Genomic DNA, 15960 nt, shown 5'->3' with positions numbered 1-15960 from the left:
TCTAGTGACATTTTAGTAGTAGTAGCTCTAGTGACAGAAGTGTGACTTTGGTTGATCAAATTATTAAAAGTTAGGAACGATTTAGATATCTTGGGTATGTTGTTCAAAGCGATGGTGATATAGATGGGGATGTTAATAGTAGAATTCAAGTTGGTTTGTTGAAGTGGAGGAATGCTTCTGGCCTTGAGTGATAGAAAAGTACCGCTTAGACTGAAAGAAAAATTTTATAAGACGGTGTGAAACCTGCAATGCTCTATGGCGTTGAATGTTGGCCTTTAAAACAGAAACATAATAATAAGTTAAGTGTTGCCGAGATGAGAATGATTAGGTGGATGAGTGGTTTTACACTTAGAGACAAAATGCGAAATGAATATATTCGAGATAGGGTTGGTGTAGCTCCTGTGATGGACAAAATTAGAGAAGGTCGTCTTAGATGGTTTGGTCACACTAAACGTCGACCATCTGATGATCTGATTAGGAGAGTAGATGTTTTAAATTCGACTTGTGCTAAGAAAGGCAGATGTAGACCTCGGAAGATTTGGGCTTATTGTATAAAAAATGATCTTAATTTACTAGAACTAAATGAAAATATGACACTGAATAGGACGCAATGGAGAAAAAAGATTCATGTAGCCAACCCCACGTAGTGGGATTAAGGCTTTGTTGTTGTTGTTGTTGTTGTGGTAAAGCTAAAAATCAATCCATTTGATAGCAATGTTATAAATCTCATGCTATATAGTGTGTGTGGCTTTTACTGTCCCCCTGAATATCTTGCCTACCGGTGATGCTATGCATCTCCCGAGTTATAAATCCCCAAAGCAACAGTCGAATTGCAAATAATGTTGCTAAGAAAGAGCCTCTCGGAGGATATGTTCAACTAAAAGCTAAAAATAAATCCATTATCCATTTGATAGCAATGTTATAAATGTTATAAATCTCATGCTAAACTCTGTGTGTGTGTGTGTGTGCGGGAGAGAGAGAGAGAGAGAGAGAGAGAGAGAGAGGGTCGGGCTCACTTGAGTTAAATTATTGACTTGAATATTGAACTTTTGAATAACCTCAATAACATTTTTTTTGGGCACTGCAGCACCTGCAATACAAAAATTGATAACAGCAGTCACTAAGATGCAATGGTTCCTCAAATATAAATATATTTTCAGAAACCTACAAGGAACAAAACGGAAATTTTCCTCAATGCCCGGCAGAAATAAAAACTCAAAAGGCAAGTATTTGACATGATAATACCATTGAGAGCCCACTCAGACTTGTTGTTAATATCAATCTTCCTCATAATTGTAATATTTTCCTCCTGAGAGAAGCCCCTCAAAGCGATCTTTATATAACCGGATTCTTCACCCCGCTTCACAAAAGCCCCAATGCTCGTAGCCCTTCCAAGGAGCTGCAATAAACAAGTCATGGAAGAGGAGGGACTAATATTCCAAACTCGGAAAAGTCTTAAAATTATTACAATATTCCACCATTTAGTAGGATGAAAACAGTATTAGCTTTACACTATAAAAATACCACAAAATGGCACAAAATAGTACCCAAAAAATGTAATTGGACTAAGTTACAACACATGAAATTTGGAATGATCAGATGCTAATCACTTAATGTTATGATGCAATTTCATAATAAGGGCTAACATGAATCCAAAAAAATTTAAAGGAATTTCTATAGAGCTTCTCTGCTGATCTGTCAATCAATTAAAGATATCTCAAATATTGTTTCACACTGAAAATGACTTTTTCTCTCCAATTTGAACTCTATTCCTGCCTGCTGCGGGCAGCAAGAACAATTTGGAATTTCTTCTTTGAATTACTGTGAACGGTAATTAGAACTTGTTTTTCCATCTCCGTAGTTTGCAGACAGCACTAGAAAGCAGATACCTTCCTCTGATTTTGATCTCCAAACCTCTGGAATGCAGCAAGCTGCTGTAATCTGCCTCTATTTCGCTGTCAAAAGTTTCCCTTATCCCTTCAGATCTTCACCAAAAATAATGCATGTTAGTAGCAACTAAGAAAACCTTTCATGACTGCAACAACAGATGTTGGAAGGTGGCCAGTGACTGTACAAAGCAGTTGGTCCCATTAGGCCTACTGGAAAAGATTGGCAACAGCTGAAGAGCAGTAGAGAAGGAAAAGAGGACTTCGAAGAAAATTGATTGATCACAAGAATCAAGCCCGTTAACAGGCAATTACAGTAGAAAATCGATTCAAGTTATTTTTCTCTTCACAATCTAAATCCCCCCCAATAAAGAAACAAACTCCATAAATTTTTAACTATCTTGAAATTAAAATTAAAAATACAAAAACATCCAAAATGAATTCAAAAATTAAAATTCATCATTATCTCTTTGCTGAATGAATAAAGTTACCTGGTCATTCTTATCTTAATGTTCTTTTCATCATCCAACCAACCAATTTTTTTCTCTTTCAATCACAATCACCAAGCATCTGATCAGTAATCTGCCTTCACCTATTGACTGTTATTTGCTTGATCTTCAATTTCTACCATGCGACCTACAAATTGCAACCAATGGTAGTTTCTGTCAAATGATTGGACTGTAAAATTCAGCATTGATCTTTCCACGTTCTGATGTCCAGTTTATGTCATATATGATCTGATTCATCATCTAATAAATCTGATCCATAGATCATAGGTCCCCCATTTAGGAGGATTTGACTCTTATGAAATTACAAGCCCATATGAGTGAAGGTTTACTGCCCAAAACCTTTGTTCATCTCTTTGCAGCACAGGGTAATTGACCTTTCTTGTCAACGCAATTAGTCACCTTTTAGGTGGCGTTTGGCACGGCGGCAGGTTGACAGTGAGTTCTCAGAATGCACAATTAGTCTATTTGCCCCATGCATCGCAGGCGTGGCAAGGTTGTGACGGGATCAAAATCGTGGCAGTGTATCGCGGCACAAGACCATGGAGAGGATCAGCGGCATGCTGCATTTCGTAGTTTAGGCCTTTTATTTTCCAATTTTACCCGTTCTCTTTTCCAAATTTTCCTAATGAAATCCCAGATGGAACATCAATTAGGGGATTATTCGAAAGGTATTCTGCTGCAAACATTCATCTCTCTTCACGGGTTAAAATTATTCATTGCAGGTGTTCTCGTTTTTTCTCACTTGACTACAAGTGAGGTGCCTAAAACCATAACCTCTTGTACTCTGTCACACTCTCTCTACTTTACTCTCATGGCTTCATGTGAATAACTTCGATTTGAATTTTTTTGGCATCATAGATTGTTTGCAGTTAGATTGTTTGCTCTAAAAGATATGATTGCCTCTTGATTATTTTCTTTCTGTGGTTCTACAATCATGGTATGATCTCTTTGGATTGCTTTTGGTTTTTTCTTGATTTTTTCTTTCAGTACTTCTCTGATCATGGTATGATCTTCTTTATTCATCATTTGTACGGGTGATAGATGTGTGATTTGCCGATAGTTAAATGCTGCATGTGTTACCTAAGAAAATCTTCTCAGAAATATGGTTTAGAAAAGAAATTGAAGTGTTAATATAGAAAAACCCTTGGAGGGGGGAGAACATTTGGCAATGCCTAATTGCACAAATCCACAAATTATAATGTAAATGTAATTCAAACTTTTTACAAGGAAACATCAAAGAAGAGGAGTGATCGAGTTTTTTAATATTCATAAATCCCAATTTTGGGACATGTATGATAGTATACCTTAACTTATCTGTTTTATCACTTTCATAATCATGACACCAAAAAGATATATTGTTAACCATATAAATGTGTTCTCATGTAAGGTTTTAAGTAATCCACTGAAAAGTTATGGTTTGGAGGCCTATAGGAAATTTTCTCTTAGGTTGTGATTTTGTGCATATGAAGAAAATCACTTTTTTATATTCCCTCTCAATAAATAAAATTCTCATTTACCTCACTCCTATGATCAGAGAGAAAAAAAAATCACATGTTGCCACTGGATTCACCATTAGCTCAATGCTCAGTCCTCTACGGTGAATCAAAATTATGCTATTTTTAAGAGTTTGAAATGTAAATAAATCAGAATTGTGAGGTATGTACGAAAATTTCATATGCTTAGTTATGAGTGAAAGTAAGATTAGGAATGATTCTCATTTGCTTTGGATGGGTAGTTGTTTGTCTCTTCATTTTCCTCACAGAGCATTGTTGAGATGCTTTTTTTAAGAGAAGTGTTGATTGGCGTCAACTTCTTATTCTACATTTATGCTCATTTACCATTCATGGATAATATGGGTTTGTTGATGATTTTTTATTTGATTTTGGTCTTCTTTAACTTGTGTATTTTTTTATTAGTAAAATGTGAATGAAGGTAGATAATTTATAAGCTTGTGCTTTACAATAAAAATGAAAGCATTAATTATGAAATTAATTAGTCAAACATTTATGTGCAATGTCGTTGAAGCTTCGAATGCCTCCACTTGTGTCGTTAATGTATGGTTTTTCAAATAAAAGAGATAACTCTTTTCTATAATGAAAATGAATCACAACTGTTAGTAGCTTTGATATTTATGTGACATTAATTAATCTCTTCATATTACACAGTTTTGTGATGGGAGAATCAAAAGACGAAACATGTCATACTTGTGAGAGAGAGAAATTACGATAATATTTTATGATATATATTTGAAAGAGATTGAGATGGGCAATCGACCTACCACACACTTTAACTAAAAAGGGTGACAATATGATCAAAAAATTTAAAGAATAAATTAAAAGAGAACATGATAAGACCCAGTTAAAAAATAAATGGTATGACTTAAAAACAGAATTGGAAGGTGTGGAAGGAGTTAAAACAAGGTGCAACTAGGTTAGTCTAGTATACAAATGAAAAAAAAAACATTGATAACTCGACAGAATGATGGAAAGAGAAGTTAGAGGTAAAACTTATTCATCTTCTTTATGAACAGAGATATAGAAGCACATAATATCCACACTTTATTTCTCATTATAGGTATCATCTGAAGTAAAAAAAAATTAAAATTCCGATATAGATCCTAAATTAGAAGGTAAGTTTGATATAAAGTTTGGAGAAGTTGTTACTAGAGTTCATGCTTGGATTCCAAGCCATCAAAGTTATTGAAAGCTTAGTAAATGAGAGTCAGAACTGCGAATATAAGAATATAGTTTAGATGATCATGTTGAAATGTCATTCAAACCAGTGGTAGTAGTCATAAACGTCCTTCATCAGGACACACTGGTGGGGAAAAAAAAGATGATAGGAGCAGGATTTCTTGAGAAACAAATCTCACAACTGGTCTATAATCCCTGACAAGGGATTCCTACCTCTGTCATATCTTCAGAAGCAATGATGCAAGAACCTTATATGTTCTTGTCTATGAAAATTAGTCTATTATTCCCATTGTGAACCATGAACATTATGGTTTGTAATATTTAATTCAATTCATGTATTTGCAACATATCTATTATACCTCCATTCCTTTGGAAGCAATGATGCATGAATTTTATATGTCAACCTCTGAACATTAGTCAGTTATTTTCATTGTGAGCTATAAATATTATGGTTTAAATTTTTAATTTAATATATATCTTTTAATTTAATACATATCTTTGTAACAGACCTATTTATGATTGCAAATATAGATATTAACAAAAAAGCGACATCATAATATACTTATTGTCGAAGTTTGTTTACTGAATGAATATAACAAACCATTTTTATGTAAGTTACCATGTATGACTTCGTCATATATTAGTGATGAATTGATTGGTGAACTATTAGGAGGCAATCCAGGGAGATTTCGTCTTTCACATGTTTTGAGAAATACTTATTGATCTTTTGCATGTATCGGAAATCTTCTAAGGTCTACATAGTTCTTCTAGGACATCAGCCAAAGAAGTTTTAGGCATGACTTTATATATATTATCTCATAATATGTCAATAAGGGCAGCATGCAAGTGATTCCAACATTCAACTAAAATAATTAATAGACATTTCTTTGTAGGCTTAAATACATTTGTTAATTTATTGATTAAGGTGATAAAGCATACAGATTCAACATTTCAAATAAATCCACCGAAAATTTTAAATGAAGAGGAGCTAGCTATGTAAAAGGATTTTACAGGTGTCCCAAAAAACAGATCGTTTGATTATCATGGTTTCTTTAGATGGGCTGACGACAATGATGAGTCCGCTTCAAATAGCGATCATGTGGAGAACAGTTTTATAAAAATAATTAATAAAAAGGATTTTGATTATTTGGACATGAAGTCTAATATTATAATAATATTATTTGATATTTTAATTTTAGCTTTCGTTTATTTAATGTTAAATGATTTATATCTTCTAATATAATATATTAAACTTCTGCCATTTCTGTAATATTTTGAAATTTATTTTTAATATTATGTTTTGAATTATTTCTGAAAATGGTGAACTTCTTCTAAAATTAAAGTTTTAATTTTAGAAATAGCTACAACACAATAGATAAGCATCTGAACTATCCAAACAAACATTACTTCGGTTGCAGCTTCTCCTGATAGTTGTTTAAAAAACACTTGTAGTTGTTCGAAACAAACCCTAAACTAAGCCTTTAAATGGTTAAAATTCTTTTCTAGGAGGATGAATAATTTCAATGGCACCTCATGCTACATCAACACGTCACCATTGTGTGCAAGACTTTTATAGGTCTCCTGCAAGCATAAAAGGCTCATAGGGGTTCAAGTTATCCAAAGCTATCACTGAATGCATCTCCATGTATGGTGGCAACTCCAATTGACAAGCATAGTATCCAACCTCCATAATAATCCAAAATTGAATATATCAGATTGGCTTCAGTTTCTCACCTTCTAAGATCACTTACATGGAAGTTGGCATTCACAAAATGTTGTTCATGCCTTTCCTTAAACTTTTTATTGATGTCTCTACAGCTTTTTCTCAACCAACATGATTTAACAAATGCAACATTAAAATTAAAAAATGCCTTCAAGAAATTTCTAAGCTTTTTCTTGATCAGCTCCAATCCCACAGTGGGCTCCATAACTTTGCGACTAGCTCTTTTATGAGAGCAATCTTTAAAGTCAAATTTTTAGAAGATAAATTGGATATCAAATAACACACTACCCATAGATATTAACCACATTTTTAAGTAATTTTCTATATCATCTTTCTGTGGTGACTTATGTAGCATGTGGTCTATTATAAGTAGTTTTAATGTTCTAAATGTATCAATATAGTCCATTTTGCATAATAGGGGACAATTTAAAAATTGGGGCAATTACATACAAATAATCTTAAACTTGCTAATTACAAATCAACCACCCTCTTTCACCCATTTTTCAAATCTCACTCAAATATAAAAAATCAAGATAAACCCCAAACCATATTTTTCATTTTTATCAAATTCTCAATAGATTTTAGTAGTTCAAGAAAATCACCTGGTGGTTAATTTATAAATATCAATGTTTCAGGTCATCTGTATGTAATTACCCCTAAAAAATTTCATTGCAGGTGATATGTCACGAGATAGTTTTATGTGATACGGCTAGCATCATCTATCATTGTGATATCATCACCTAATGAATATGGTGTATGCTTAAAGCGGATCATATTTGTTGTAAATCAATTATGTATACAAGTCTCAAAGTATTTGCTTAGTATCCAGTCTGAATGGATCTCTAAAAACATTCGTGGATGTTATTCAAAGACAAATTTAAACTCTGGCATGCAGGTATGTATTGTTGTAAATTGATCTTTGTTTGACATTTGCATCTAGTTTTTCTAGAGCTTGTTTTTCTTAAATAGTCAGACTTAAGTTGATAGGTATTGCAATTTAGTTTATTTTTTGTTGAAGATAAATAGTTAAATATGAACAATCTATTGTAAATATAAGTTCTATGAACTAGAATTGCTCTTTTGTGTTTTGAATTTTTATTTTTATGATGAAATGAAGCTGTTAGATAGGGTTTCATTCATCCAACTGTCAGTTCCCGTCTTGGTAATTTCAAGCTCACTGGGTCAAGTCATGACAAGTATTATTCGCACCCTAACTGAATAGTGAATGGGGTATTAACAGCTTCAATCCACAAGAATAAAAGAAAGCGATAAATAATTAGCATTTGAAAGATTAATCAGATAAAAAAGTACATTGGAATATGATATTGGCATAAATCAGTAAGCTATATGCACTTAATTTAACAATCCAAAACTATACTAGATTGAAATTCAAAGCTCATAAGGCGTTTCACTTCAAGAAAATTGTTGATTTTATATTGTGTTAATATTTCGCTAATACTAAAGTGTATGAGAGTAGTCAAACATAAGAAAATAAAAATAAATAAAAACATTCTACTGCGAGAGCAGACAATTCCACATCCAGCAAAATCCTGCAGAACTGCGGGTTTCCGCTTGCCCATGATCGCAAGATGGGGTTGAGCGTGAGTCCCGCTGCGTGAAAACCCTATTTATGGGATTTTTTTGCCCCCGTTATCAAATTCAACATAGTTATTTTTCCTTTTTTAGCCTTATTTCCTCCTCCTTTCTATATTATTAGATTTATTTCTGAAGGGGAAACTATGTAAGTATTTTTTTCTGTTTTGAGAATACTTTTGATTTATTTTGAGTTTAGAGATATTGTAATCTTTTTTTTTTCTATCTTACGGAATATTGTATCCTTTCTTTTTGCAAGTGATGTGCATGTATCTTACTTAAAAACAAGTGGTGAAACCTCCTTGCCACCTGAACGCCGACGATATGGAGATTCCTTTGTTGATTCAAGTCGGGGTAGCTATCAATCAACACTTATTCCTAACGTCGTCAAACTCCCATATTTCATTTCATTCTCTCGCTAATCCATAACAGCTTTCCTACTAAATCACCTCATAAAAATACTTTTTATGAGCCCTAAAACGATATCATTTGGTATTAGAGTCCAGCACTATCTATATTTTTTTTAGAGTTCTGTCTTTTCTATCCTAATCTAAAATTCCCAAAAAAAAATTCACTATTCACAAATCATTCCTACTGCAATTCCTAGCATAAACCCTAAATTTTAAAATTCCAACTTTTTCATTTCCCCTAAAATTTCACTCTGACACATCACCAAAACCTAAGCCAATCCTACATCCGTCAAAAACTTTACCAGGAGAAAATGATGACATGTCGCCAAGAGAGAAACTTCAATGAGATGTCCAGGAACTTACTATAAAGAATACGCAGTAGAAAATCTTCCAAATGCATCATAAACTTAAGGCCCGTTTGGGGCAGTTGACTGCGGTGGCGGTATAAAAAAGCCCAACGAGTGTTTGAAAAATGCATTCGGCCCTGCGTAATCCCACCGCTGAGACGCGCTTCTACATTTTTGTTAGTAGGTGGAGAAGCGGAGAGGGGGTCGTGTCCAACGTCTTCTTCGCGCATTTGGGAGAAAATTTCCTCTCGTGCCCTCTGTGCTCCCCCTCGCCCTAGCCTTCCCCGATATCGTTCATCCTCGCGGAGATCGAAAGCTTCGCGCGTTAGAAAATCCCTCTCTGATCTCTGCTCACGCCCTAGCCTTCCCCGATCTCTGCTCACGCCTGTCAGATCCCTCGGCTCGCCGAGCCAATCCTCCCCTCCCCTCTCCTTCGCTGAGATCGCGACAGGAAATCGATAGGTTTCCATTTGAGGAAGCTATTAATGACTTCCTATCCGATGTCATCCTCCGTTTCATTGATGCGGAAGGAAGACGATAGTCATGGCAGCACTGGGATTCAATCCGTCCCCTGGTATCATGCTACCCTTTTCTAGGAGTTAGAGATTTTGTTTAATTATTTTTGTTGATGCTTTATTTACATATTTGATTCTTATGCTTTCTAACAATGGTAGTTGGGAGTCTCTTATGAAGAGAATGAGGCTATGTTATTCTTTGAGATCCCTGGAGTGTCTTGTCTTATATATGTCCAATTCAATAAATGTCTTAAATCCTTAGAATTTCTGATATGTGTGCTTTAAGTCAGTTAGTATATAGAGTAGTTAAAATATTTATTTTAGTTTCGTTGCAAACATTTTCACCAAATAGGGGCATGAAAGTCATTTATTCAGCAACAGCTATCAATAAGTTATTTTGCATAAGTTCCCTTAAACAGCAAGTCAGTTTATTCTGATAATCTGCAGATTATAAGATTATCAGAATAATCTGTTTATCAATAATCAACAGCTGCACCAAACAGACCCTTACTGTCTTTGAGAGAAGACAACCTAGAGAGGTCACTCGTAGCAACAGCAATAACTAGTCAAATCGAGATGAGTAAGTGAATCTCTTCTACCAGGCAGTTTCTGATGATGAAGAATCAATAGCCTGAAGATTTGACTTGGAATATCATAAAAGCCGGAAATTTGGAGTGAAGATTGACTTGTCATATTTTGATGGTCGCATGGATCTAGACAAATTCATCAAGTGGCTCCAAGCAGTGGAATGAGTCTTTGAATACAAGGATATTCCAATGACAAAATGGTAAAGCTAGTTGCCAAAAAGTTAAAGAATAGTGTATCTCTATGGTAAGAGAATTTGAAGCATCTTCGATAGCTAAAAAGAAAGAGTAAGATTACCACATGGTATAAAATGAAAAGGGACATTTAGCATAAATACCTTTCCCCACATTACTAATAGAATATATTCAAAAGGCTCCACAACTTGAGCTAGAGAGACATTTCTGTGCAGAAGTACAAAATTGAATTTAATCAAGTCATATTGAAATGTGATTTGGAGGAACCAGAGGCACATACAATACCAAGGTATCTTGGAGGACTGAGATAGACTATTAGGAATATGGTAAAGCTCAAGTCGTTTGAGTCCCTACTTGATGTCCAAACCCAAGCTTTGAAGGTGAAAAATAGCAATATCACAAGGTGACGCCACACCTTTCAGGCAAAGTTCAACCCTAGGAACATACAGAAAAATAACACCTAGGGGAGCACCTAAGCCTAACTTGCCAAGAAAGAAACCCACACAAGTGAAGGAAAAAGAGGAGGCCGCCAATCCTCTTAAATCCATCCCAACTAGTAAGTGCTTCAAGTGCCACGGTTTTGGCCACATTGCATTTGATTGTATAAACAGAAATGTGATATCTTTCACTAAGCAAGATACAGTGGAGGTAGAGGATGAAAACCCAAAGGAGGAGAAGAGAGGGGAGTATCAACTTGCAGCCAATAAGGAAGAGATGTTAATGATTTAAGCTGAGCCCATGGGGGAGTATCCAACAAAACTAACATTGGTTGACCAAGAAAATTGTGAGTCTGAAGAGTCGATTCCATAAAAGGGGCGGATATCCTGACTAACAATTTAACTCCTCGATGGTTTCCATCGAGAGTGGTCCAGTCTGCCATAGATTTTGTACTAGAGTCGATTCTTCCAGGAAGACTTATTTATCAAATGTGTTAGCCGAGTAGAGAAATGAGAGAAGAGGGTTATGTATTTAATGACTCAAGACATGGTCAGTGAGAATATCTGTCTATGTGCAGTTCCAGCTCAGGTAGTGTCAAATAAAGATGGTAATTTATTCTATCAGGAGAAACTTTGAAAGGACATATGTGTTTTGGAGTTGCCTGAAATGAATATGAACATAGATTTTGTAATGTGATTAGCTCCAACATAGCAAGGCAATGACTTTATTATGGTGGTAATACATTGATTCAAGATGCCTCTAAAGAAGAAGGTGAAGTCTCTCCTACACAGAGAGAAACACGAGAGGGACAATTCTGCGTCTAGCGAAATCCAGTGAAACCACTGGTTTCTACATGTCCATGATCGCAGAATGGGGCCGCACATGAGTCATGCCTCATGAAAACCTTTATTCACAGAAATTCCTTACCCCTGTTATCAAATTCAACATAATTCTTTTCCTTTTCTAATCTTATTTCTTATTCCTTTCTTTCTAATTCGGATTATTTCCATAGAGAACACTATTTATGTATTTTTTTCTATTCTGGGAACACTTTTGATTTGTTTCGAGTTTAGGGAGAATCTAGTCTTTGTTTTCTACCTTAAGGAGTAATGCAACCATTTCTTTAACAAGTGGTGTGGATGTATCTTGCATGGTAACAAATGGTGAAACCTCCTTATCGCCCAAGTGTCGCCAATACAAAGTTTTCTTTGATGTTTCCAACCGGGACAGCTGACGATTTACGTTTATCATCATTCAAACGCAGTCAAACTCCCATATTTCATTCTATTGCCTATTTCACAACCACTTTCTCACTAAATCCTCTTCTTAAATACCTTCTATGAGCCCTAGAACGGTATCACTTTTTCAAAGAAGTCACTAGAAATTTATGACTTTGGAATATTTGTACCCACTCTTATTATAAGAGTGTTGTTCTAGGTTAAATTTTTAAAAAACAAATTGGATATCAGACACGATACTACCCAAGAGTTTTGCATTCATTTTGTTAAAATTTTCCAGCTCTTTCTCGTGTTGTGAATTGTTTAACATGGAGAACTAACTTATGTAGTTTCAATGATCATAATGCATAAAAGTGGTCCATTTTAGTAAATAGCAAATGACTTGAAAGATTTCATTGATGTCTCAAGCTAGTCTTAGGTGATACTATGACTATTGTCCGTCGTTGATGTTCAAAATAGTTATGAAGGTCTGCACCAGCCATCAATTGTGCGTGCAATGGAGAATCAGATATTGAATGAATTTTCTGGCAAGTAATTTCAACAAACCTAAAATGGAGTTTTTATAATCGACAAATGTACAGCTTGATTGAAGATCTATTGCAACGTAGGTAACTATCCTGAATCTTAAAATGCTTGTTATCGTATTTGTGTAGAAGATGGCCTGCCAACTTGTTCATCACCATTGTCTAGCCATTTTTCTGTGAATGCAAGGCAATGGTCCTCTTTAATTTTGTGTACATCATGGCACATAAGTCAGATTCCATCCACAGTCGTGACTGAGAGATCATGTTGAACATTTTAATGGTAATATCCTTCTAGTCATGGATCATTGAGTAGAACTACTAGAAATATATTATCCACATTATATGTCTTCTAATTATGGTTCATTTGAGTCTACAAATATTGAAGCGGTTTAGTGCATCAAAATCTCCTTTCCCAACTACTAGAAATATATTATCCACATTATATGTCTTCTAATTATGGTTCATTTGAGTCTACAAATATTGAAGCGGTTTAGTGCATCAAAATCTCCTTTCCCAAGAGGTAAGCATGCCAATGCTTCAATAGTTAATGTGAGGCCTTCTCGCTCTTGCCCTAGTTTTTTTTTTCATTTTATGGCCAATGACATCATACTGGCCTTGCTCAATGCATGATTAAAAACAATGAGTTTATTTGCAATTTGAGAGAAAATCCCTCAAGGTTACTTTATAAACATTTGTACATCCCCATGCCTAACTTCCATAGTCAACGCCTAACATCAACACTCTACTACATGCTCTAGTAAAAATCATCATTGTGTTGCTTCAAACTGTGTTTACTTCATTTCTTCTGCCAAAATATCAACTACATAAATTGTCCCTATGGTAATTCATGATGAATAAATTTTAGTTGGGCAAAATCCACGTTATCATATATGCAAAAAATACATAAGGTGAAATAAGTGTCTAGTTGGTCATTCATGTGTCCAATGTCGCCAAGTTGATGGTTCCATCATAATTGGGAAATTCCACCTTCGCATACATCTCGCAAGGCTTTACTCTCCCCTTATACTAAATATGGACAAAAACATCCTCAACCTCAACTTCATCATCTCTGCGCATACCAGTAACATTTGCCGAATGTGCATATGTTGTAATAATTGTACAAGAATGAAGGAGTATGTAACTTGTCACTAGAAATTAGCAAGCAGTTGAACATTCAATCTTCATCCAATCTGTACTTGCGGCCATTAGTACGAGCAATCTAGCCACTTGTTTGGCTAGATTTCATTATTTATCTAGCATCTGACCTATGCTCTCTAAATTAGTGTACATAGCAACTATAATTAATTTTCCCTTCTCTGCAGGTTTCAACCAGCGCTGGACCAAAAAAAAAACTCCGAAATTGAATTTTATTTTTCAACCCCTGGACAGAAACAAACTATTGTAATGCATGTATACTTTTTTGCAAACACCAAACCAGAAACCGATCCCTCCTCCTTGTAGGCCTCAACCAAAATTGGTAGATGACTGAGGCAACTAAAAGGATTTCAGGGGATCAGTTGACCGGTGACATTAAGGGTTATCAACAACTACATGGGGCAACTAACGACTTTATTTAGGGAATGAGCTTACTTCCAGGGAATTATAACTTAAAAATAATTCTTATAAACACTTAACTAACTCCTCAAAAAAAGAAACAAACTCCAAAAATTATAAAAATCATAACTTGAACTCAAAATTAAATACACAAACTAATCACACAAAATCGTGAACTGCATTGAAATTTGAAATTCATCCTTATCTTCAGTTGGCTAGTTACACTAGTCCTGATATCATTATTTCCATACACAGTACTAAATCATTTGCCTCCAAATCTTGATCATCAGGTGTTTGACTGGCAATAGTCTTCACCTATAGACTCATGTTTACTTGGTCTTAAAGCTCTTTGCTGCAATATAAGAATCGTTGCCATTTGCATTCTCTGTCAAGAGATCAGCCCGTTAAAATTTCAACAATCATGAAACAGTTAATCATTCCAAGCTCCGATGCCCAAAGTGATCATAGAATCAGACCGGCCGTCAACAATCTTATCCCAATATCAAGGTGAGTCCTCCGTAACTGCATTCTAGTATAATTTTGATGATCAAAATTTTTAGCAAAGCTCTCTCATAAACTTCGAATTTCTTCGAACTTCACCCAAACAACTCTGAAAATCCGCCAAAACCAAAAAAAAAAAAAAAAAAAAAAAAAAAAATGAATACTGGCTCAGTTTCAATCAAAACCACCAAAACTGAAAATCATATCAAGGCATGGTTTCTATTTACAAGCAACAAAATAAGCAAATATAATCATAAATCAAAACATAATAATATTAACAAAATATCCAAGGCAAGACCTGAGGCTCTCCAGCAAGACCCAAAGCAACAGCGCACACAAGAGAGCTCTTCCCTGATCCGTTAGGGCCTATTACAAGGTTGAGGCGGGATCCAGGCTTGCATACAAGGTGATCATAGGTCATGAAGTTGTGAATCACGATCTCCGTTATGTTGCCAGGTAAATAATCATCTTCCCCTCTCCCATCGCACAGCTGGGTAGCAAGTTTGAGTCGCTTGGCCGCGCGTGCAGCCATGGTGAAAGAGAGGTGAACAAGAATGGGAGACGGAGAAGGGTTCTGTTTCTACTTTCTCCTTCGCCGCAAGAAACACTCGTTTTTACCAACCGCTAAATCCTATATGTAAACCCTAGCCCTAAAGGTTTGGCGCTGAAAAATCCAGAAAAAGAAGAACTCCTGGCGACTGTTAGGGGCATTTTACATACATACCACTCAATTCTTTTATTTTTACATATCCCACACCTAAATTTTGCTTTTTTATATAATACCACCCTATTGACTTTAAGAATTGAAATAAAGCTTTTCATATTTAGATAAGGTGGCATATAGCTACAAATTTAAAGTGTAGGTGCTAGCTATGTAAATACATTAGAATTAAGTGATATGTATGCAAATCTTCCAAAATTTTAATAAATCTAATTTTGCTTTTTATTTAAGTATTTAAAAATTTACATGATTGTGGGACATCTTATTAAATTGACTTTGCTTATATCAATTTTAATTAGGCAAAAGAAATCACATTTCATTTAATTAAATATCCCAAGTAATAATTAAATTAATTATAATTAATTGGATGAATATTCTAATTAATCATTAATTAATAGTTTATAAAATGTTTAAATATAATAATGTTATTTAATCCAATTAAATCATGAATTATATTAATTTATTTAAATTCTAACTTTGTAAATTAATATTAATTACTAACTTAATTTAAATTTTAAATGATATATTA

The 15960-nt window shown here is 34.7% G+C and overlaps 1 protein-coding gene across 1 annotated transcript in view; it reads right to left on the bottom strand.

Annotated features, from left to right (window-relative positions):
* The window catches only part of LOC110018083 (structural maintenance of chromosomes protein 5), a 111993-nt gene extending 96606 nt beyond the window's left edge, over positions 1–15387 (bottom strand). Inside the window, exons 1-3 of the mRNA XM_020715308.1 lie at positions 15009–15387; positions 1246–1399; positions 1017–1090 (exon numbers count right to left, since the gene is read on the bottom strand). Coding sequence (XP_020570967.1) covers positions 1017–1090; positions 1246–1399; positions 15009–15242 — 462 coding nt within the window. The 5' untranslated portion in view covers positions 15243–15387. The remainder of the gene's footprint in view (positions 1–1016; positions 1091–1245; positions 1400–15008) is intronic.
* Positions 15388–15960: the final 573 nt, after the last annotated feature.

Source organism: Phalaenopsis equestris, unplaced genomic scaffold (genome assembly GCF_001263595.1).
Source record: "Phalaenopsis equestris unplaced genomic scaffold, ASM126359v1 Scaffold000002, whole genome shotgun sequence".
Taxonomy (NCBI): Eukaryota; Viridiplantae; Streptophyta; class Magnoliopsida; order Asparagales; family Orchidaceae; genus Phalaenopsis; species Phalaenopsis equestris.
Note: the sequence above shows the minus strand (reverse complement) of the source record. Positions and strands in the feature narration are given on the sequence as shown.